Here is a 22,338-nt window from a genome sequence, read left to right as displayed (position 1 = left end):
ACATCACGAGACATACTCTTTTATAAATAGATTTGAAATGTTTTTAGAAGCTCATCTGAAGTGGCTTCAATCAAGGGATGTAAGCGGGTCTGCTTGGGTTGGGTTTGATCAAACCCATGACTCAACCAATCAAACTTGAACATTGGTTTGAGTCGATTTTCTAAGAGAAAAAATGAAACTCAACCTAAGCCAGCCTATTTGTAAATAGTTTGAGTTGGATTCAGTCAACGGATCAAAACATTTAATTTTGTCTGTTCTATTTTAAAATGCAATATTTTTTATAAGCTGAAAATTTTATTAAATGAATCAAACACAACCGTTTCTTATTATATTTTTTTATTAAAAAGAAAATTTTGTTATGCTACCACATCTTAGTTGACTCCTGTTTATCTATCTATCTATCTATCCATGGGATTGGGAAATTAAGCATATCATATCCGAGATAAGGAATTTCAATAAATATAGTGAGGATGGATTTCAAATACCCTTTTCTATCAAAAACAATGAAACATTACGAGACCTACTCTTTGTAAATAAATTTAAAATATTTTTAGAAGTCCATTTGAAGTGACTTCAATCAATAAAATTTTTGTGGCTTTCATCCTTACTTAATTCAAGTTAATAAATCTATGTAATCAATAGTCAATAATATTTAATTTTTAAAAAATTTAAAAAGTATATTATATTTTATATATATTAATAAAATAATAATTTAATACAAATTAACTGGCGGATGCTAACTGAAACTTTTGGAAATTAAATACTCCTTTTTTCTCTCATAATAGGTTAATTGTTAAGCGGATGATGAACATTAGAGTTTCCGCTGAAGCTTCATATGTTTATGTTTTCTGGCCATTCACACCTTATTATTACTATGCAGTTACCGATCGACCAGAAACAGCAAAGAAGCTACCAAGTTCTTCATTATTCTGAAACAATATTCCGTCAATGCCGTTTGTGATATTCTTGTTTAACAAGCTCTTGTCTTGGTTTTTCTTTAATAAAAAAGGAAAGTCTTTTGAACTCTTGGAAACTGAAAAGCATATTATTACATCTCCAAACACTATGACTTCAATCAAATTGAGAAAATAAATATTTGATTTTGATTTAGTTTTTTAGTTAATTTTAAAATCTTTCCGTTTTTAATTTATATATAAATCAATTATTTATTTTAGTTTTAATAATTTTTATATTTTTTTCGTATTACATATGCATTCCAGTGTTAGTCTTATATTATATCTTCAAATATTTTCAATTATGTTTAAAATAAAATATGTTTTCGTATTATCTCTCATAATAGGTTAATTGTTACGCGGATGATGCACACCAGAGTTTCCGGTGAAGCTTCATATGTTTATGTTTTCTGGCCTGCTTAAAATAAAATAAGGCAATTAAGTTTGACAAGTAATCAATAACAATCAAATATTTTGCTCAACCTTGCAAATATGATACCCTCGTAATGGGATGTATTCGCCTTTTTTGGATCCACGGGAGACATGTGAGCCACTCGATTTAGATTGTCTTTGGTCAAATTCATCATTCAACTTAATTAAATTTAAATGATTAGTTTAAGTTAATTTTTTAGGAAAAAAAATGAAATTCAACCCAAATTAATTTGTCTAAACGGTTTGGATTGAGTTAACACATAAAAATATTTTATTCTATCTATTTTTTATGTAATATTTTTTATAAGTTAAAATTTTTATTAAATAAATTATACACAATTATTTCTTGTTAGACTTTTATTAAAAAAAATTATAATGCTATCACACCTCAATCCACTCCAGTGACTTTTATCTATCTATTTATCCATGGAGATTAAAAATTAAGTATATTATATCCCAGATAAGGAGTTTCAATAAATACATTGAGGATAAGTTTCAAACACTTTTTTTTTTATCAAAACCAATGAGACATTACGAGACATACTCTCTGTAAATAGATTTGAAATTTTTTTAGAAACTCATCTGAACTGACTTCAATCAAGGGATGTAAGCGGGTCGGCTTGGGTTGGGTATGATCAAACCCATGACTCAACCAATCAAACTTGAACACGTTGGTTTGAGTCGATTTTCTAAGAGAAAAAATGAAACTCAACCTAAGCCAGCCTATTTGTAAACAGTTTGAGTTGGGTTCAATCAACGGGTCAAAATATTTAATTTTATCTGTTCTTTTTTAAAATGCAATATTTTTTATAAGCTAAAAATTTTATTAAATGAATCAAAGACAATCGTTTCTCATTATATTTTTTTATTAAAAAGAAAATTTTGTTATGCTACCTCATCTGAGTTGACTCCTATTTGTCTATCTATCTATCCATGGGATTGAGAAATTAAGCATATCATATTCGAAATAAGGAGTTTCAATAAACATAGTGAGGATGGGTTTCAAATACCCTTTTTTACCAAAAACAATGGGACATTACTCTTTGAAAATAAATTTGAAATATTTTTAGAAGTCCATTTGAAGTGACTTCAATCAATAAAACCCTTGTGGCTTTGATCCTTACTTAATTCAAGTTGATAAATCTATGTAATCAATAGTCAATAATATTTAATTTTTTAAAAGTTTAAAAAGTATATTATATTTTACATATATTAATAAAATAATAATTTAATACAAATTAACTCGTCAATGGGTTTAGATATTAAAACTCGTGTCCCAATCCAAAGCTTAATTGTTTGATTGGTTTGGCTCGAGTTTGACCTAAACATAAAAATTATCCAACCCAAACTATTTGGGTTGGTTTGAGTCAATTCGGGTTCACAATTGACCGCACCCACTTACACCCCTACTTCAATCAATAAAATCCTTATTACTTTGATCCTTACTCAATTCATGTCAATAAGTCTATGTAATCAATAGCTGATATTATTTGATTTTTTAAATTTTTTTAAAAAATATATTATATATTACATATATTAATAATAATAATTTAATATAAATTACCGAGTCAACGAACCAAATCAACATGTCAGTGGATTCATATATTAAAATCCGCGACCCAATCGAAAACTCAAAGGATTTGATAAGTTTGGTTCAAGTCTAATCCAAATACAAAAAAAAAAAAATCAACCCAAATTATTTGAGTTGGTTCGGATCAATTTGGGTTCACAGGTGACTTGCACCCACTTACAAAAATTTATCAAAATAAAAATAATTTTTAATATGAAGATTAACCCAATCCAACCCGTTTTTGATTGAGTCAGGTTGAGTCGGGTATATAAAAAAATTTGTTCAAACCCAACCCAACCCAACCCGAAATTTTTTTTATCGGATTGGGTAATGAATTTAGCTAAACCCGACTCAACCAAACCCATAAACACCCCAAATGAGAGGCTTGTTAACCTAGTGATAATTGATGTGCATAAGCATATTTTGTAATTAAGGCATATAGGAATTATCAATTTTCTCCTATTTTATCGTTTCTTTTTGTGTGAATCATTAAAATTTCAGCATCCTCTAAGTTTTTGAGTATAGGTGCTTAAAATGTTAGATTTATATTGTCTTGATGGTTTTTGTTTTGTAGGAACACAAGTGAAGGATTGGAAGAGAAATTGAGGCCTGGTGATTTTTACTTAGCGCACCAAGCTTGCTTAGTGCGCTGAAGTCGCTTAGCGGGAAGATTCCGCTTAGTGTGAGAAAGTTGGTTGGAGAACTTGAAGTCACGTGAAGATGTACTTAGTGCCTAGTCACTTCGCGCTTAGTACACAACCACGCTTAACGCGAAATTGTGAAAACTTAGACCATAGTGATTTAAGTGAGAAACAAGAGAAAAAAGAGGCATTTGGAAATTTTACGAAGAAAGGAACCCTAGAGCGACTTCAAGGAGAAGAAAACACCATTGGGAGCCAGTGCCCTTCCTCCCCACCCGTCTTCCTTTCATTCCCTTTTTGTATAGTTAAGTCTCTCATGACAATGAGAGGCTAAACCACCTCATTGTTGGGAACTTTCCACCAAAATCTCTTGATGTAATGACTTTTACTATCTATTTAGTGTTATTTCCAGGTTCATTGTATCTTTTTGTGCTTATTTTCATGTATTTGGTTTGATCACCCCCATATATCCCATGTTTAGGGTTTAGGCATTGAAAAATGTTTGCAATCCTTAGAACTGGAAAGAACATCTAAATGTTTCATTGCTAGTGATAGTATGAGGCTATTAAGCTTGTGTAGGCATCTTCATTAGTAATGCAATTTAACTAATATATTTCTTAAGGGATAAAGAAAGAAATTAATGGAATTAAGCTCTCTCATGTGAGGAATCACGGTTAGAGTAAAGAAGTAGGTGTAGGTGATAATTGGGGCAATATTAAATAGAGAAAAATCAATTATATTACATCAAGAGTAATTTTGGTAGGAAAGCCCCAACATATTCAAATTTTGCATTCACGTTCACTCGCCATTCCCAATGTTTGTTTTTCTTACCTGATTGTAGTTAGAATAATGTAGTTCCTTTCAATTTCCTTTAATAACTTAAATTGCAATCATCAAACCTATTCATTAATTGTACAAAAATTGGATATACATCATTTTGAGTACAAACAAAACCCTTGTGGAATCAATACTCAGTCTTATCATTTTAAAATACTACTTGGACGAATTGGTGCACTTGTCAATGAGTTAACACCTAGTAGTTCATATGATGGTCTAAATGGAGTTAATATTCCCTAGAGTATTGATGAAATAAATCAACCAATTGTCAAAATTGAAGATGTAAGGTAGCTTCTACAATAAAAAAAGATAAAACAAAGATGAAGACGAGTTTCCTTAAACTTAAGGATGAAACTCACATGGTTAGAGCATCTACAATGCATAATTATTGATATACGTTGCTTATCATAATTTTGTGGGCCTTACAATTTCATATAGATTTAAGCATTTTAAATCAAAATTCACTCTAATGTTATGATTGCTAAAGTGGGGGCTTAATTTTTTTGTTGTTAACTAAATTAACCAATTTGGAAGATAGGGGTTGTCTGGAAGAAATGTTTTGTGAGTGTAATGGATATTCTAGATATGTATTTTTGAATACTTATTCCAGAATACCCACCACACTTATGGAACACCTCTTCGGGAGTATTATTGGTAATTTAGAAATGTATTCCAAAATACATGTTTCAGAATATTACATTCCAAAACAAAGTTATTCGATAATACATTTTTGGATTGCCAATAATATTCCAAAATTGAAATTTTAAGATAATTAAATTGGATTTGTTATTGGGATTGTGTTCAATTTTTTAGATAATACATTGTGGTGTGGAGGCTTTGAGGGAGGTACTGTGTAGAGCATTAGTGGAGGTTGGTGTGGAGGTTTCAGTTTAGGGGAAACAAGGTTTAGAGAAACTTACAAAAAGAAAGGATGATTTTGGAATATTTCAAAATTAGGAGGTGTAGATAGTAAAACAAGGTGTAGGAAGTAAAAGTCTGAATGGAGACCTTGTGTTTTTTTTTTTCTCAGCCGAAAAGAGTATTCATTAGGACAGTTGCTATTTTCATGGTCTCTCTCTTTGCTTATCCACTCATTTTTTTAATTTGTTTTCCAAAAATATCCTCTTTTAAAAAGAATGCATTCCCTAATGGAGGGTCTCGTGTCCCTAATGGAAGGCGACAAGAAGAGACAAATCAATGTACAAGATGACCAAACACATTGGCAAGACATACCCTCCCTGGAATACTACAAAGGAAGGCCCCTAATGGATCAAAAACTGATGATCTAATAACGATTTTGGCTTATCACGTTATTAAGAATTATGATAAAACAATTATATATACTTTTTTTTTAATAAACCATCATTTTAAGTTTTCTGTTCAAAATAATTGATGACAAAATAGTTAAATTTTGCAGGACTTAAAACAAAACACAAAATATATTTAAAGAACTAAAATAAAATAAAAATATCAAATTTTATAAGGATTATTTAAGCTCTTTTTTTTTTAAACAACAAAAGGATAAAAGGACGTCATTTAAGCTTAATTTGAAAATAGAATTTGATTGGACTTTTACTTCATTTTTTATTTTATTTTTTATGATTTAAAATTCACTCATTTAAGAGAGTCCAATAAATAATATGTTAACAATCGGTTATAATTTTATATTTTAACATCATACAATAGTAACAAAGTCCCAACAGCCTTTTGTTGTTTCAAATTTTTTAAAGAGTCACTTGTAATTTTGTTGCAAGCCTTGGACAGTTCAGTTATTTTTTTTTTGGGAAAAAATATAAATTATATTAAACCCAAAATGATACAATAATAAACGGGACATATCCCGCAGTTAAAGAAAATCAAAAGTCTCCATAATACAAAAAGACATATATCAAGATGTTAAAACAAATGCAACATGTGTCCTTAATTATTATTTTTTATAATTCCATTTTGTCCCAAAGGCAAATTGTACCAACTACAAAGCAAGTTATCTATTTAAACACCGTATATTTACAAAAGGTTTTATGTTAAATTTGTTTATAAAATTGAAACATATGCAGCCTGTTAATATTCATAGAATTTGTTTACAAAAAATTAAATTAGTTAGTATTCAAATAATTTTTTTATTAAAATTTGCAATTGTACTTTTAATTCACATATGCTAATATTCAAAAAATAAAATAAAAATGGAAATATATTATTAAATAAATATACAACAAATAAATTACATAAATACAATTCAATTGTTTATATATAGTACAACTTGTATGGACAAATCTAAAACTAAAGAAAAAAGTAATAAATAAATATTATATTGAGGTATTTATTTATTTAAGATGTATATCCATGCATGTTTCCGATCATTCCGAATGAAAGGTTTGCAAAAGGAGGGAGAAGCACAAAAAATCGATGCAGCCTGGTTCATGGATAAACCGTAGTTGGCAAAGGAATCAGCAGGCTGGTCAGTATGAGTGATTTGTAGCAGAGGTTAGAGCTTGCAACTCATGACACAGAGGGAAACATGAAAGAGTAGGACAACCATCCTGCACAAAACCAATAGCTTTCAGCGAGTCTAACGCCACAACAATTTTACCAAAATCATGTTGCCTTGCAATCTCATCCCTCATTGGAATGTTATGCTGCCTTAGAAATATGACCATAAACACCCTTAATATTATACTGCCTCGCAATCTTCATACCATGATAAACACCCCATATTTCAGCCTCATCATTTGAGGAACATTCCCCAAGCTTAACCCAAAACCCAAGAACAAATCTATCAAGGTAGTCTCTGAATATATCTCCGCAAGAAGCAGTACCAGAAGAGGGATATGCTTGAACTCGAGGAAGACAAGGATATGCAAGCTCTTGCCCTGAATTCTTTTTAAGTTTGGTGGAACCCCTCTAATTTCCTGAAGATGCTCACAATAACTCACATCAAGACTTCTTAAACGTTGAAATTCTTTTATGCATCCAGGAAGGAATGTGAAATTATTGCCCCGTAGACTTAAAGTTTCCACCTGAGCAAGCTGCGTGAAACTTGTTGAAAAGAAATCATTATGCAAGAGGCTACTATTGGCACTAAACTTATCTACCTTTGAAGATACTATTGAGCCTACTTTTTCCACCCCATGCAATATACAGCTTCCAATGAAAACAGTTTAGGCATCATGACAATGAAACTTGGTAACTGAACAACCCCACAATCACCCAGGCATAAACGTTCAAGTCCAATAAGATTTTGAAATGAATCTGTCTATTCTTTTACGTAAAAAAAGGTCAACCAATGCAAGACTTTTTATGTTTTCCATCTCTCCTAATATGAAAGTTTCTCAACACTAACAATATGAAAGCTTAAGGTTTTCAAGAGAGGTCAAGTTGAGAGGTGGAAATGTCCTCAACTTGCTGCAACCTTCTGCACTTGATATTAAAAGTTTATTCAGAAAAACAATTGAGTCGTGAACTGTAATTAAATTGTCACATCGTTCAAATGAAAGTTCCTCCAAATTTGGGAGATCGGATACGTCATGTATCTGTGTTAAAAATTTGCACTTGTCAAACTTCAATGGCTCACAACGTATGTTCCAGTGATAAAATTAGCTTTTTTTAGAATATCCTTTGAAGGAGGGATTAATTGTTCGAGACAAAATCCATTTCTGCAACTTCTCTGGGTCATGCTGGAACCTCCGTTCAAGCTTTGCCAATGCTTCTCAATAACTACCTTTGTGGTGTCTGGCATCAGAAGGATCGACGTTATAAAAGACCGGTATAACCAACAACCCTTTCTTCTGAGCGCAGTGAAGGATGGTGGCAAGTTCATCTAAGCAAAAGGAGGAAGAAGCATAGTTTTTAGAGAGGACAATGATGGCAATTCTGGACTCTTGAATTGCCTTGGGAAGTGCAGGTGTTATTTCGTCTCCTCTCTGAAGCTCCTCATCGTCAATGAAAGAGTGGATTCCTCTGTCATCAAGAGCTTTGTAGAGATTGCCAGTGAAACCATAGTGTGTGTCTTCCCCTCTGAAGCTGAGGAACACATCGTAGCTCAAGGAAGAGGAACATGATCGCAAAGCCATGAGAATAAAACTAAGTATGATTATGGATGGCTTGTTAATTAATTGGGTCTCCAGATTCAAACTTGACTCCTTAAAATATGAAGGTCATAAAAACATACATTAATGCGCGGACCCATCAAAATAACGTTAATTATTGTCAAAAGCAAAATCTCTGTTTTCCTCACTTTCTCAAAAGACAAATCTTTCACTGTGCATGACCGTGAAGAAAGAAGCCTTCCCATCTTAACTTAACCTAGACATATATCCGCCCGATGCACCGGATTATAAATAATTTAAAAAATATTTAAATAAATAATTTGATTCATAAAAAAATTAAAAATATAATTATTAATCATATTTTATATCATTGACGGTTAAATGAGTTTAAAAAAATTATGTATAAATTAAGATAATTTTTATTTATCCATATATTTATAAAAAAAAATAATTTAAAATTGGAGTATGACCACTCAACTAAAGCTGAGTAATGTGAATGTAAAATTAAATGTTATGCATAAATATTATAAAAATAAAGTGAAATTGACATAATAAAATACATAATGTTAAAACACATAATGTGAAATATATATAATGAAAGGAAAATAGTCAACCATAATATTAAAATACATAAAAATTATGCTAATAAAACTCTAAAAATTATTTGTTTAAATAGACTTTTTGTATTTATTTATTTTTGCTGATGACCTATTGTTGAATTTTGTTTTCTTTGATGTACTTCTTTTTAAACTTTGAAATAAGATTGACTCTTTATCATCAGAGGATGTTAGAACAGTTTGTTTATTCGCCTTTCTCCTTAATGAATTTTCTAAGATTGAATAAACTTCATTTGATGATGAAGATGTATTTTTTGACTTCTTGAATGCTTGTGGCTTGGAGCTTTTAATTTGCTTATGACGGATTTTTTTTCCACATTTTTCTTTAATGGACTTTCTTTTTCTTTTGATGATGAAGATGTATCTTTTGACTTGGATAGTTGTAGCTTTGGACTTTGAGTTGTGTCATCTTCTTTATTTGCCTTTTTTCTTAAATGGGTTTGTGAGATTTCATAAACTTCTTCATCAGATGATAAAGATGCACCTTTTGATTTGTTGGAAGATGCAAAATTGTGTTGCTACATTTGGACCTATTATTAGAATTTATGGAATTAAGGAGGTGAAATGGAATTTCATGAAGCAACATATGTAATAAGCATGTGTATACATTAACAAATATGGAGATAAATAAATTAACAAAAATATATAATGAATTTATTTGTTAAAATTAATGTATTTTAAGTTTTTGGGTGATACCTAATCAAGACTATTGTCCTACAAGACAAAGTATAGGGATGATCTACATTAGCTAAAATTACAGGTTTGTTATTACATTAGCTAAAATTTCATTTTTGATGATCTATAGTGTTTATACTCACCTTTATTATGATTCATGTCAATCTCACCAAAGGATAGAAAGTATAGGGAGCAATCATACTCTAGATCACCTTATGCATCAAGAAGCCACAATAGAAGTAAGAGTTATAGCATAAGCAGAAGTTACAGTAGGAGCTTAAGCCAAAGTCCAGGCTATTCTAGGTGATTAACTTGATAACCATGGTGGTGGATGCATGGGAAAATGCTTTAGTTTTCATATATGTATTTTGTTAGAACAAAAACAAAAAGAAAAGAGAAGGAGCATGAATACTAAGTTGCATACAACATGATCAAACATGGTCTAATGTTATGATAGTATTAATACTAATTATAAACAAAGTAACTCCTACACACTTTCGTTACACACTAATCAATTATAGTACATGTTTGAGTCCAAATTAAATTATAGACAACGTTACAAAATAATCATAAATTCACCTTTGACATAGCATATATTCCTAAAGTTACAAAATAATCATAAGTTTATTTTTGCCATAGTAATAAAAGACCAATAGGCTAAACCAACCGTTGAATATCAGCCACTCATGAAGTATCATGCCAAAATATTAAAATTAGATAATGTTAGCAAGCACACCCATGATATTGTATATTCATTTAAAAGTAACATTTATGCAATTTTTGTGTCATGCTAATCATGGTTAGGTTGTCATGGTAAAATATAATATAATGCACATTACCTTTCTATGAAAATAGGGGATAAAAAATTAACACTCAGTTGCTCACTATAGTTAAATAAATAATTTATTTGTATTATTTTTAAAAAAGAATAATTTAAACTATATCAAATAGTTACAAGATGAGAGAAGATTAATTACTTGAAACAGGTGTTCCATCAAATTATTCTCACAACTACTCTCCCTCTTTATGCTTTTGTCGTTGGCTAACCAAATGGTCAAACATCTCCAAAACCTCTGTCACGTTGATCAATTATCTTAATATTGGAAAAAGATTATGATATTTATAACCAACTCCTAGGAGTCTTTTTTTTTTTACCCGTAGGCAATGAACAATTAAGCATATCTTATTTAAGTTAAAATTTATTCATAAATTGTGAAACACATTGTTTAACTATAAAGTTGAGTTAGAAAAAAAGCCCTTGTAGATTGTAGTTGCAAGTTTGTATTAAGAGCATTCTTTTCTAAAAGAGGAAGGCGGATCTTAAGTAACCATGATTGTATAATATCGTTGGAAGAGACAAAGGTGTGTTACTACATTTGGACCTATTATTAGAATTTATGAAACATTTGTCACGTTGGTCAATTATCTTAATATTGAGAAAAAATTGTGATATTCATAACCAACTCCTTGAACTCCTGGAGGTGAAATAAAATTTCATGAAGCAACATATATAATAAGCATGTGTATACATTAACAAATATGGAGATAAATAAATTAACAAAAATATATAATGACTTTATTTGTTAAAATTAGCGTATTTTAATTTTCTGGGTGATACACGTTCAAATGTTGATATGAAGCCTTGAGTTATACCTTTGACTCTTATGCTTATTTTTCTCGAGGACCATGTTTTGTTGTTGTTAACCAAAGACTAACAATATATTTTAAAATGTCACATGTATCTCTAAAGTGAGACAATGTGATTATTTAAATAAAGGAACGTTTCGAAAGACACAAATTCATCAACCTTATTAATTAAGCCTAACAAAAGTTCACTTTCACTTAAAATTATATAAAACACTAATAGTTCAACTTTCACACAAGTGTGTGCGTGTGTGTTTGTGCTTTTGGTTTCCGACTTATAAAATGTCAATATTAAATAAGAGGACATAAATCAAACACTTATGTCTATTAGATTTGAATTTAAATTCCAATTACTAATTTGAATTTGAATTTGATACAAATTACAATTTGCATATGAAGAAATATAAATTGTTTACATACCATCATTTGGATGTACCTCTTTATTAATCTCCTTCTTCTTTCCAAGTTATATTGTGCTTTTACCGTGTCTATTATCTTTTTATATTTTTGTATCTATCTTTTGAATATTTTTTAACAGAATTATTTTTTAAACGGAAAAATCTACCCATCAGCAAAATAAATATATCACAATAGTGAAAATAAAAATCAACAATATCAAAAGTCTTACCTGTTTGTAGAACCAAAACTCAATTTTTGTATATTATAAATAGATTATCTTAATAACAATACAATGTTTGTACATTCCCCCAGAAAAGTTAGTAATTAATTGTTAGAAATAAAAATGAATGAATGTTAACTAAAAAGTAAGCTTGTAATTTTTCATATTAGTAATTAAGAATAATAAACTGTCTGTACATTCCCCCAAACTGTTTGCACTAATGTAGTGTATTAAGAAGAATAAACTGTTTATACATTCCACTAAAATTAATTAATCATATCTAAATACATATTAAGTTGTTGTTTTACTCTAAGTTAGATGCATTTATCATAAAAGCAATATTAAGTAACAGTTAATTGTTTTCCCCCTCAATTGTTACTACACATTTATATAAATATCGTATCAAAATATTAAAATCGACTGCGTAAGCAATTATTTTTTGTGATAAAGTTATTTCCCGTGATAAAATTAGCTTTTTTTAGAATATCCTTTGAAAGAGGGATTAATTGTTCGAGACAAAATCCTCTTCACGTAATCCAACGTATGTTGTTTTGTCAAAATTGGTTTTAAAATAATGTTTGTTTACTTGAAAATAAATTTTAGAAGAAAATTAAATTAAATTATAGAATAAAAAATAAAAAAGTCATACAACTATGAATCAATGATAAAAAAAATTAAGAGATTTTTAAGGTTTAATTACCATTTTAAAAAGTCATAATACCTACTCACTGATAAACATGGTAGTCGGTATGGCTGATCATGTCGATATTGCTGATGTTTCTTTCTCTAGAGGGTTTAAATTTGGGCTTTTACTGTATCAATTTTTTAATAAAAAAAGTCATAATTTAAAGAAAAAACTTACAGGACTATGACTTGTAAGTTTTAATTGTCAATTTATTTTTAGTTCCTAAAATGTAAGGAGTAAAAAGGCTCACAAAAAATTATTCTAATATCTTAAAAAATAAAAGATCAAATTGAATAAAAATACATGAAACAAATAGGTCATTTGGCCTTTTAAAATATTGATTAATTTTTCGCTTAATTAAACTTTTTGTTCCCTCCCCCAAAAGTTTCACAATCTCATAAATTTTGTCCCTCAATTTTTTATTGTTGAGTTTTCCCTCTAAATTAACACAATATTGCAAATTATGCCTTCTCATAGAAAAATTGCCACAATTAAAGGAAAAACTCCACAAAATCGTCTTAATTATGGAAATTTAAAAAATTGTCTTAATTATGGAAATTTAAAAAATTACCGCAAAATTTTTTAATTGTGGCATATATAATAATTATTATAATAATTAATAATAAAAGAAAAAAAAGTGAGGTTTGCCTCAAAATTCGACCACCAATCTTTAGGGTAATGCTATCTATATCTCCCATTTTACTTTTTAAACCTCATATTTTTTTACTTTCTGAAATCCCAAAATTACCCCCACCTTCCCCTCCAAAGCCCACATTTTCCTTTCTTGTACTCTTCCCTTTCTTTCTCTGACCTTTTCCCTTCACCCTTCCTTCTTATTTTCTTCTCCTTAAATCCATCTTGATCTTTTTTCCCCACTTTTCTCTCATCTTATAGAAACTAGTTTCAGACTTTCAGTAATATGAAAAAATTATATTTATATTAAGAAAAATAATTTCTATAATGTAATTTTAATTTTTTTAATACACTATAAAAACTAGTTTCTCTTATATAAATTATATTTTTTATCAGTGGGAAAAGAAAAGGAACAAAAGGCAACAACTACAATATGCAAGAGAAGATGCTGAGAGAATCAACTAACAATAAATCCCTCATTTGAGGAGGGCAGACACTCCACTTAGTTCTTACTTCTTATTTGAATAGATGAAGAACCTCGATGAGCAAGCCAATCCGGACATTTATTGCCATCGGGGTAGACATGCTGCAAGATGAGTTTCCATTGCTTGACCATGAAGGCTTATATTTTTAAAATTACTTTCTGTCAAATATATTTTTGTCAATTTTGTTTTTTTTAAATAGACAGACATGAAAAGTAAGAAGGGGGGTTTAAATAGAAGCTGATCCATAGTGTGTGAGCCCATTGGGTTAGTGGACTAAACAGTCAAACATGACTTAGTTGTCGGATGGTGCTAGGTGCACCCAGTATTTTTTGAAAATACCTAAACTGCCCCGGCGCCTTCTTTCTCATTTTAAAAGCTGTTTTATTTTTTAAAAGCAGCACCAGCCATTTTTGTGCAGTTCTTCTTCTTCGTTTTCTTTCTTCGGTGTGTAGTGCTTCGCCATATTTTCTTCATTTCCTTGCGATTGGTTAGGTTTGGTGAAGGTGCCAATGTTCATTGTTGCGGTGGTTAGTTCGTCGTCGACGACATACGAGATACGCATTTATGCTGAGTGTGCATGAGGTGGTCCGTAAGTCATACAAATCAATTTGATCCGTATGTTGATTTTACTTCTACGAATCAAGTTGATCCGTAGAAGCCTTACAGATCAACGAATCAACTTGATCCGTAACCTGGTTGCCGGCAAAACTACTTACTGATCAACTATTTCCTACTGCGGATCATCTTAATCCTAACCTATACCAACTACAAATGACATAAATCCCTATGCAAATCAATACTATCCTACGAAGTACACTACAAAACTAGAAATGGAAGCACAAACGCAAAAGGGACAATGCGCTTGCCTCGACGTCGATGGAGCAGCACAACAAGAAGAAGAACGCGCAAAGCCCACATGAAGAGCACCATCACCACGCGGCCAACAATGGTGAAGAAGCAAGAACCACGCCGCTAGGAACAGTCGAGGTCGCGAAAGCAAGAACCACGCGCAGAAGGAAGAAGAACACCAACTGAGGTCGCGGAAGGAAGAAGAAGACAAACAGTCCAAGTGTGGAAGAAATTTGTACTATTGAATGTACAAATTTTTTAAAAAATTGACAGGGATATTTAAGTATTTTCCGCTTAAGTGCCAGGTGCACCAAGAAGCAATAATGCTAGGTGCACCTAGCATCGCCCTTACTTGTCCAACACTGAAGGCATAGGGAGAGAGAGTTCTCGAGGAAGAAGAAAAAGAGGTGAAATATAGAGAGTGAAGAAGAAGAAATAGAGGGTTTTGGTGTTTGGTGTTTGAATCGTGAAAATGTTCAGAAACCAGTATGACACGGACGTGACGACATGGAGCCCGGCGGGGAGGCTGTTCCAGGTGGAGTACGCGATGGAGGCGGTGAAGCAGGGCTCGGCGGCGATAGGGCTCCGATCCAAGACCCACGTGGTCCTCGCATGCGTCAACAAGGCTAACTCCGAACTCTCATCGCACCAGAAGAAGATCTTCAAGGTCGACAACCACATCGGCGTCGCCATCGCCGGCCTCACAGCCGACGGCCGCGTCCTCTCCCGCTACATGCGATCCGAGTGCATCAACTATAACTACACCTACGAGTCACCGCTCCCCGTAGGGAGACTCGTCGTTCAGCTCGCCGATAAGGCTCAGGTCACCGCTCTTCCTCAATCAACTCACTCTATTTTCTTCCGCCTAGGGTTTTGTCAAAATAATAATAATATTTTTTTTGCTGACCGACAAATGTTAGTTTTTATTAGCCGCGGATGCGCGACCTCTCCCTTCACCACCACCACTAGACCAACCTTATATCTTCTAATAATAATAATAATAATTAGTCGTCGCCTGCACTTTTGTTAAAATTTCGATTTTTGGTTTATGTGATCGAACTGGTCTGGTTTGTTTGTTCAATTTTTGAAATGAATTATGAAAATGTGAGTTTAATTTTTTTGCTGCTCCACGAATTTCAAATCACAACAGGTGTAGACCGATTGATTTGAGTTTAGTTGTGATAATTGATTTTTTTTATGTAAGGTTTTGAAAAATGTCCGTCACAACAACGTCAAGGTTTTTGGGGTGTTTGAGTGCAATTGTTTGTGACTGCATTTGTATGTGAAATTCTGTGATATCGAGGAACTCAACAGAGCTGCGACTGCGATTTAAAATTGTGGTTGTGGTAGGGTTTACTATTGGGAACAATTGCGGACAAATCCAGTTGATGTGGCTGCAATTGCAGTCAGGAAGACTTAAAAAACCCGGATGTTAAGGCTGCTATTGGTTGCGGAACATTTTTAAAAACTTTTTGATGTGCTACAGATCAGTTTTGGTTCTTTGTACGGGCATTGCAACTGAGTTGTTAAATACACTAGCGAATGTTTGAATATGTGTTTTCATTCTCTAATGTGTGCTGAATTTCTATTCTTTCAAGGTTTTGAGGATGTTCTTGTATTAGAGAAGATGTTGGGTATCCATATGATTTACTGAGCATTGTAGTGAGTTAGACATAGGACGATATAGTGGCGATATAGCATAGTAGTGAAGTGAAGTGATCCTAGGCTGCTACAGAATTCAAACAGCTGAGCGGTTTTCAATTGGGATCGTTGCAGCTGGAATAGCGTCTTTTCACATACTATAGTAGTGCTACCATGATATCAGCTTCAAAACCCCCCATTTTTGCCCCTGAAACAACGTTCTTTAGGATTTTTTTTTGGGTAAAACTGTGGTTTCTCCTCTGTTTTCAAATGCATTTTTTGCTCTAGGAACATAGTAGGATTTGAAACCCTTCTTCCTTGACCATTCCATCAAAAGTTATCCCTGTTCCTTCACTTTACAGGACTAATATGTTTATCATGAATTTCCATAATTTTGGTTTCTTTTTCTGTTTGAGTATTTATGTGTAGTATAAATTATTTAGTTTGTATTATAATTTAACCCACTTCCTGTAATCTTACTATAGCATCTTCATAGCTGGCTGCTATGAGCTGCTACAAGATTGATATATATTAAATAAATGTGCTTCCTCTATTGTGGTGATTGTGGGAGAGGCCTTGGGTCCAATATCTGTTTGAAATTTGAATAGTTCATAGCACTGCCAAGGTTTCTGTTTACTGTGAGAGGAAATCCTGAAGGATGATAATATTTATGTTTACATCTTCCCAAGTTATGTATCTGTGTCGTGGTTGTTACATCATGCAAATCTATGCTGATATCACGAAGTGAAGTGGAACATAGATTATTATGTTAAAGTCAATGTAGCTTGCTTGTCAAATTCCTAGTGAGTAAGGTTGAAGTTATCATATGGTTTGAGTTCATTAAAGAAATAAAAAAATGCATTTTTGACCCAAATTTTTCTTGCTGGGGTTGATGGATCTTTCAGTAGATAGAGATAGAGAGTATGCTGAACAACATTTTTAGGAGTAGTAACCCTCTGCCTCTTTTACTTCTTTAAGGTTCTTTAATATAGTTATTGGAAACTGATATGTTCAGTTCACAATGAACAAAATATTGGATTAGCTAATTTACATTATTTTATGATATACAGTTATACTTGAGTTTTAGTTGTAGAAAGTCGAATGAATGGGGTATGGGAGGCAATGCGTTTGCTTGTATCTGCAGAATTATGTGGCAAAAGAGAATAGCAAGAAAGAATTATCTGCAAATTTTATTAGAACCTAAAAGATCTCATTCTCATCACTATTTTTGATGCAATTTTGAGTTGCAGGTTTGCACCCAGCGGTCATGGAAACGGCCTTATGGAGTTGGACTCCTGGTAGCTGGATTAGATGAATCGGGAGCTCACCTCTATTACAACTGTCCCAGTGGAAACTATTTTGAATATCAGGCTTTTGCTATTGGGTCTCGCTCTCAAGCTGCAAAGACATATTTGGAACGCAGGTTTGAGAATTTTGTGGGCTCTTCACGAGAAGATCTGATCAAAGATGCACTTATTGCAACTAGGGAGTCCTTGCAAGGTGAAAAACTCAGGAGTTCTGTGTGCACAATTGCTGTGGTTGGTGTTGGTGAGCCATTCCACATTTTGGATCAGGAAACTGTTCAACAGTTGATTGATACTTTTGAGATTGTGAAGGAGGAAGAAGCTGCTCCAGCTGAAGAAGAAGCTCAGCCAGCAGCCGAACAGGATGCTCCAACAGATCCAGGTGCTGCTGCTGCAGATCAAGGTGGTGGTGCTGCTGCTGTAGACCAAGGTGGTTCTCCTATGGACATCTGATAATTTAAAATTAAGCACTAGAGGTGTTGAATACCAATATCTAAAGACGAGTAGGTTTCATGTGCCATGGGACAAGATATTTCTTTGATGGATTTTTCTTCTTCTTAATCCTGTTTGTTTTTGCAATTCATCCATGTCTGATCATTGTACACGATTTTATAGCTGTTTGATGAACTTGAATGCATGATTTACAACAATTAATTGAAATTCAGGCTGAAAAAAATGTTGGGCAAACTCTTTAGAGACTAAGGGTTTATATATTGACATTATAAAATAGTTTTATACTATTATTTAATTATAACATATTATATATGATAAATCTGTTATATATTGACATTATATCAAGTCATATCAATGATTACTTGTGGTTGAATAATAATGTATGACCATTAAACTTGAAAGATTTAATTATTTTAAAAGAAAAAAGATTATACATTAATAATGTAAAATTTACATAATTTTACATTGTGATTACATACAAGTAAAATTTACATAATTTTACATTGTGATTACATACAAATAATATATGGGAAGTTTGTTGAAAGTAAGTCAGTCTTAAACCATGTAGAGTTGTTAAACATATAACTTTATGTGCAACGCAATTTCTTAAATTATGAAAATTTATTTATTTATTTCAAATATAATAGGGAGAGGTTCAAGGGAGGATTAACAAGGGAGGTGGATTTTTATGGAAGCCCTTAAAGGTTCTTACAGGGAAGGGAAGGTAACGAGAAAGAGAAGAAAGTAGGATACACCGGGATGGAATTGAATCGTGCATTTGTATTGTATCTTTCGTCACTTAATTTTTTATAAATTGTGTTAAGAGGATAAGCTTGAAACATCGCATGACCATAGTATGAACTTTTTTTTTTAAAAGAGTATGAACTAATATTTTAATATCAAATAAATTGAAGCTATTCTGTTGATTGAAGTTCATCAAGCAATTCCCTTATTCCTTTGGGATATGTTTCATGTTTGGAACTGTAGTTTTAAAGGGAAAAAAAAAAAGAAAGAAAGAAGAGAAGGCCAATTTGATAGTTTAAAAATAAAAGATAAAAATCTTAATAATCATATAATTCTCTTAATTTTAAAACAAAAACTTGCCTTACTCTTCCTATCCTTTTAAAATTTTACTTCCAAGCAAATCTTTAATGGTTAAAGTGTTAAACTATATATTCTTTGTCTATCTATTTCTCTACCCCAAAAAAATACTGGATATAAAATAATTTTGTTGACAAATTCTTTAATTCAAGCCATATCAACATTAATCGATGAATAATTCTAAATCAATTTTCTTACAACATCTTTCTATACAATTTTTTTACTTATAAATAGTGTAATATTGATTGTTGGAAGAACTAAATGTATGTTTCTCCTTAATAATTCATTGGTTAAATTAGTTTTTTTTTTTCTAATTCATTATATTGGTTTAATTATTTTTTTGGTTCAATTTGGTTTTTATCATTCATTTTCGTCTAATTTCCATTAAGTTTGTATTCGCGTATCCACCTAAGGGAAGAATATGTTATTTGTCACATGAATTTCAAGGTTAACATTTTTGATAGAATAAACTACAATGAATAAATTGAACTCTTTTTAAAAATTAGAAGAATAAATTAAATCAAAAAATAAAATAAAAGATTAAATTGAACCAAAATAATAAATTAAAAGAAAAAATTATTTTTTTTGGATAAGCTAGACATGACAATCACAGGAAATAGATTATCACCCGAGTCATAGCTACGGGACACATTTCTCCTTTTTCATAATTACCTCCTAGAACAAAATCAACCCTGTCCCTTTGATAAACCAGTAGATTGTTACAAAAGACACACCCTGGGGTTTGAATATCATTCAGAAAAAGAGAAATAAAATGCCCAAGATTTGTATTTGATCATCTCCAAAGCATAATCCAAATCCCAGGTTTTCCCATCAAAGATGATTCTGTTTCTGATGTTCCACAATGTTTAGACAACCACACACCAAACTGATTTCCACTCCTTGTTTTCCTTCCTTCCCAAACAGCTACAATCATGCTGAAAAAAATGTTTTTGTGGTTCCTTGTGCTGTGCAGTCTCAATACCAAGCCACGAATAGCATTGGCTCCAGACTAACGATGCGAATCTACACGTAAACAACAAGTGTTCCATGTTTTCTTCCATTTCATTACAGAATCTGTTACGATTCCACACTGCTGCAGGTTATCACATGTTGGCAATCTATCAAGTGACAATCTCCAAATGAACTCACCAACATTTTTTGGAATATAAAGCTTCCAAATATGTCGATAGAAAAGATTTTCAACAAGAGAAAGATCAAATGACACAAAATCATATGCCAATTTGACAGAGAAATCCCCTATTGAATCTCTTTTCCACAACACTTTATCGGCCTCATTATGCATCAAGTTGCCACTCCCAAGAGAACCATGCTCAACACCCCACCACTCCAAACACCAAGTCACCTTGTTGTGTAGAATTCAAGTACAATCTTTTATACTTTTTTCCCAATGGCTCATTTCCAACCCACAAATGATGCAAAAAACATAACCTCCTCCCATCACCCCACCTTCCAAGTGATATTATCATTAAACCATGATCGTTCCCTCCTAACCCCACATACATCCATAATATCCCCCCACCAAATGGATTCCATCTGAGATTGCCTCACATTTGGAGAATCAAGCACATTCCCATATTTAGTTTTAAGAACAAGGCCCCATAAAGAGCCACGGTCCACCATGAGCCTACACCTCCATTTGCAACTAAGGTAATGTTGAAATTAACAATATTTTTTATACCCAACCCTCCTAGCTCCTTTGGCCTACCAGCCAGCAACCTCTCATTTTGCTCATGCAATTTTATTCTTCCCTTCCTCCCCACCCCACAAAAATCCCTTTGTAATTTAACTAATTTTTGTGCCACCCCCACCGCAATTTTAAAAAAGGATAAAAAGAAGTGAAGAAAGGATCGAATTTATCAATGTAACCCTCCCAACAAAAGAAAGAGGTTTTTGTCTCCACTTTCCTAGTCTTTTCCTACATTTCTCCACTATTGGTTGTCATGTACTCTTACCTCCTAGAGTTTGCCCCAATTGGTATTCTAAGGTAAACAAAATAAATATCCATACACCCACAATTAAGTAAACAGGCATACCTTTGAAGAGGGGGAATTCAACACCAATCCCTCCTAAGTGACTTTTGCAGAAATTAACTTGTAAACCAGATACTAGTTCAAAGCTCCTCATCATATTTTATGCACGTGATGGGACACTTTTTTTTGTTGAAAAAAGAGCGTATCATATGCAAATTGCAAAAGGGACACTTTTTTTTGTTGAAAAACATTTATTGAAATAATAATAAGTATGTATTAGTAAAACATTAAATATAATGTTTTTAATGAAAAAAATAATTTTGTTCTTTGACTATTATTTTAAAAGATATTAATAAACAAAATCATTAATAAATTTTAAATATTTATATAAAGTGAAGAAAAAGTAAAATTAAAAAGCTAGAATTTATTAATCCTTAGATTGAATTAAATTAATTTTAAATTTAATTTTCTTTAATTGAATTTTGGGTATAACTTTAATTTTTCACTCTACACATTTACTTTAAATAATTAAAATTAAAAAATATTAAAATTATTTTAAAGTTATTTTTTTACATATTTTTATTTTTTAATTAAATATAATGTGAGAAAATTAGATTACTTTTTTTTTTCCTGTTTTTAATGGTTATCCGTTTAATTTTTTTCTTCTCTAGTTGTATGCATTGTTCACTTTCCTTATTTTCCATTGACTAATTTCAAATGTCTCTTTTAAGAATTTTTAATATGCAAAAAAATAAAAATTGAAGCATAAATAAGTTAATAAATATTTCATTATATTTAAAATATTACACATTTGCAATAATACATAACATATTAAAAGAATATATTTCAAATATAAGTATAAATATTTTTATTAGTATTATAATATTTTAAATATGACAATAGTCAAGGTGACACGATTCTTTATTCCAAAATAATTATCTTTTAATGTTGTTTTACACAAAAAATAAATGAAAATGAATAATCATTAATTAATTTTTAGATCTTGTAGTTCATCATTAATATTTAAGAGATACAAGTGAAAAAAAATAATTAACGTTACATTGAAAAATTAAAATTATAATTGCTTTGGAACAATTTTTTTCTTACACGATAATTATAGTGGGACAAATGGAGTAAAAGATTAAATATAAATGTTTGAAGA

The 22,338-nt window shown here is 31.4% G+C and overlaps 2 protein-coding genes across 2 annotated transcripts in view; one reads left to right on the top strand and one right to left on the bottom strand.

The window, feature by feature from the left end:
• Positions 1-22,338, bottom strand: part of LOC114368440 (protein N-lysine methyltransferase METTL21A-like) — a 59,390-nt gene that overhangs the window by 12,197 nt on the left and 24,855 nt on the right.
• On the top strand, positions 15,041-18,325 carry LOC114368677 (proteasome subunit alpha type-1-B-like). The gene is made up of 2 exons (XM_028325904.1): positions 15,041-15,509; positions 17,578-18,325. Exons 1-2 carry the CDS (start codon positions 15,159-15,161, stop codon positions 18,082-18,084), a joined length of 858 nt encoding a protein of 285 aa, XP_028181705.1. The 5' UTR covers positions 15,041-15,158; the 3' UTR covers positions 18,085-18,325.

This window comes from Glycine soja, chromosome 9, assembly GCF_004193775.1.
Source record: "Glycine soja cultivar W05 chromosome 9, ASM419377v2, whole genome shotgun sequence".
Classification (NCBI taxonomy): Eukaryota; Viridiplantae; Streptophyta; class Magnoliopsida; order Fabales; family Fabaceae; genus Glycine; species Glycine soja.
This window is presented reverse-complemented; position numbering and strand designations above follow the sequence as displayed.

Coding starts and splice junctions, on each gene's coding strand:
- LOC114368677 (XM_028325904.1), top strand. CDS start 15,159: ATGTTCAGAAACCAGTATGACACGGACGTGACGACATGGAGCCCGGCG. Junction 15,510..17,577: donor AGCTCGCCGATAAGGCTCAG/GTCACCGCTCTT, acceptor TTTGAGTTGCAG/GTTTGCACCCAGCGGTCATG.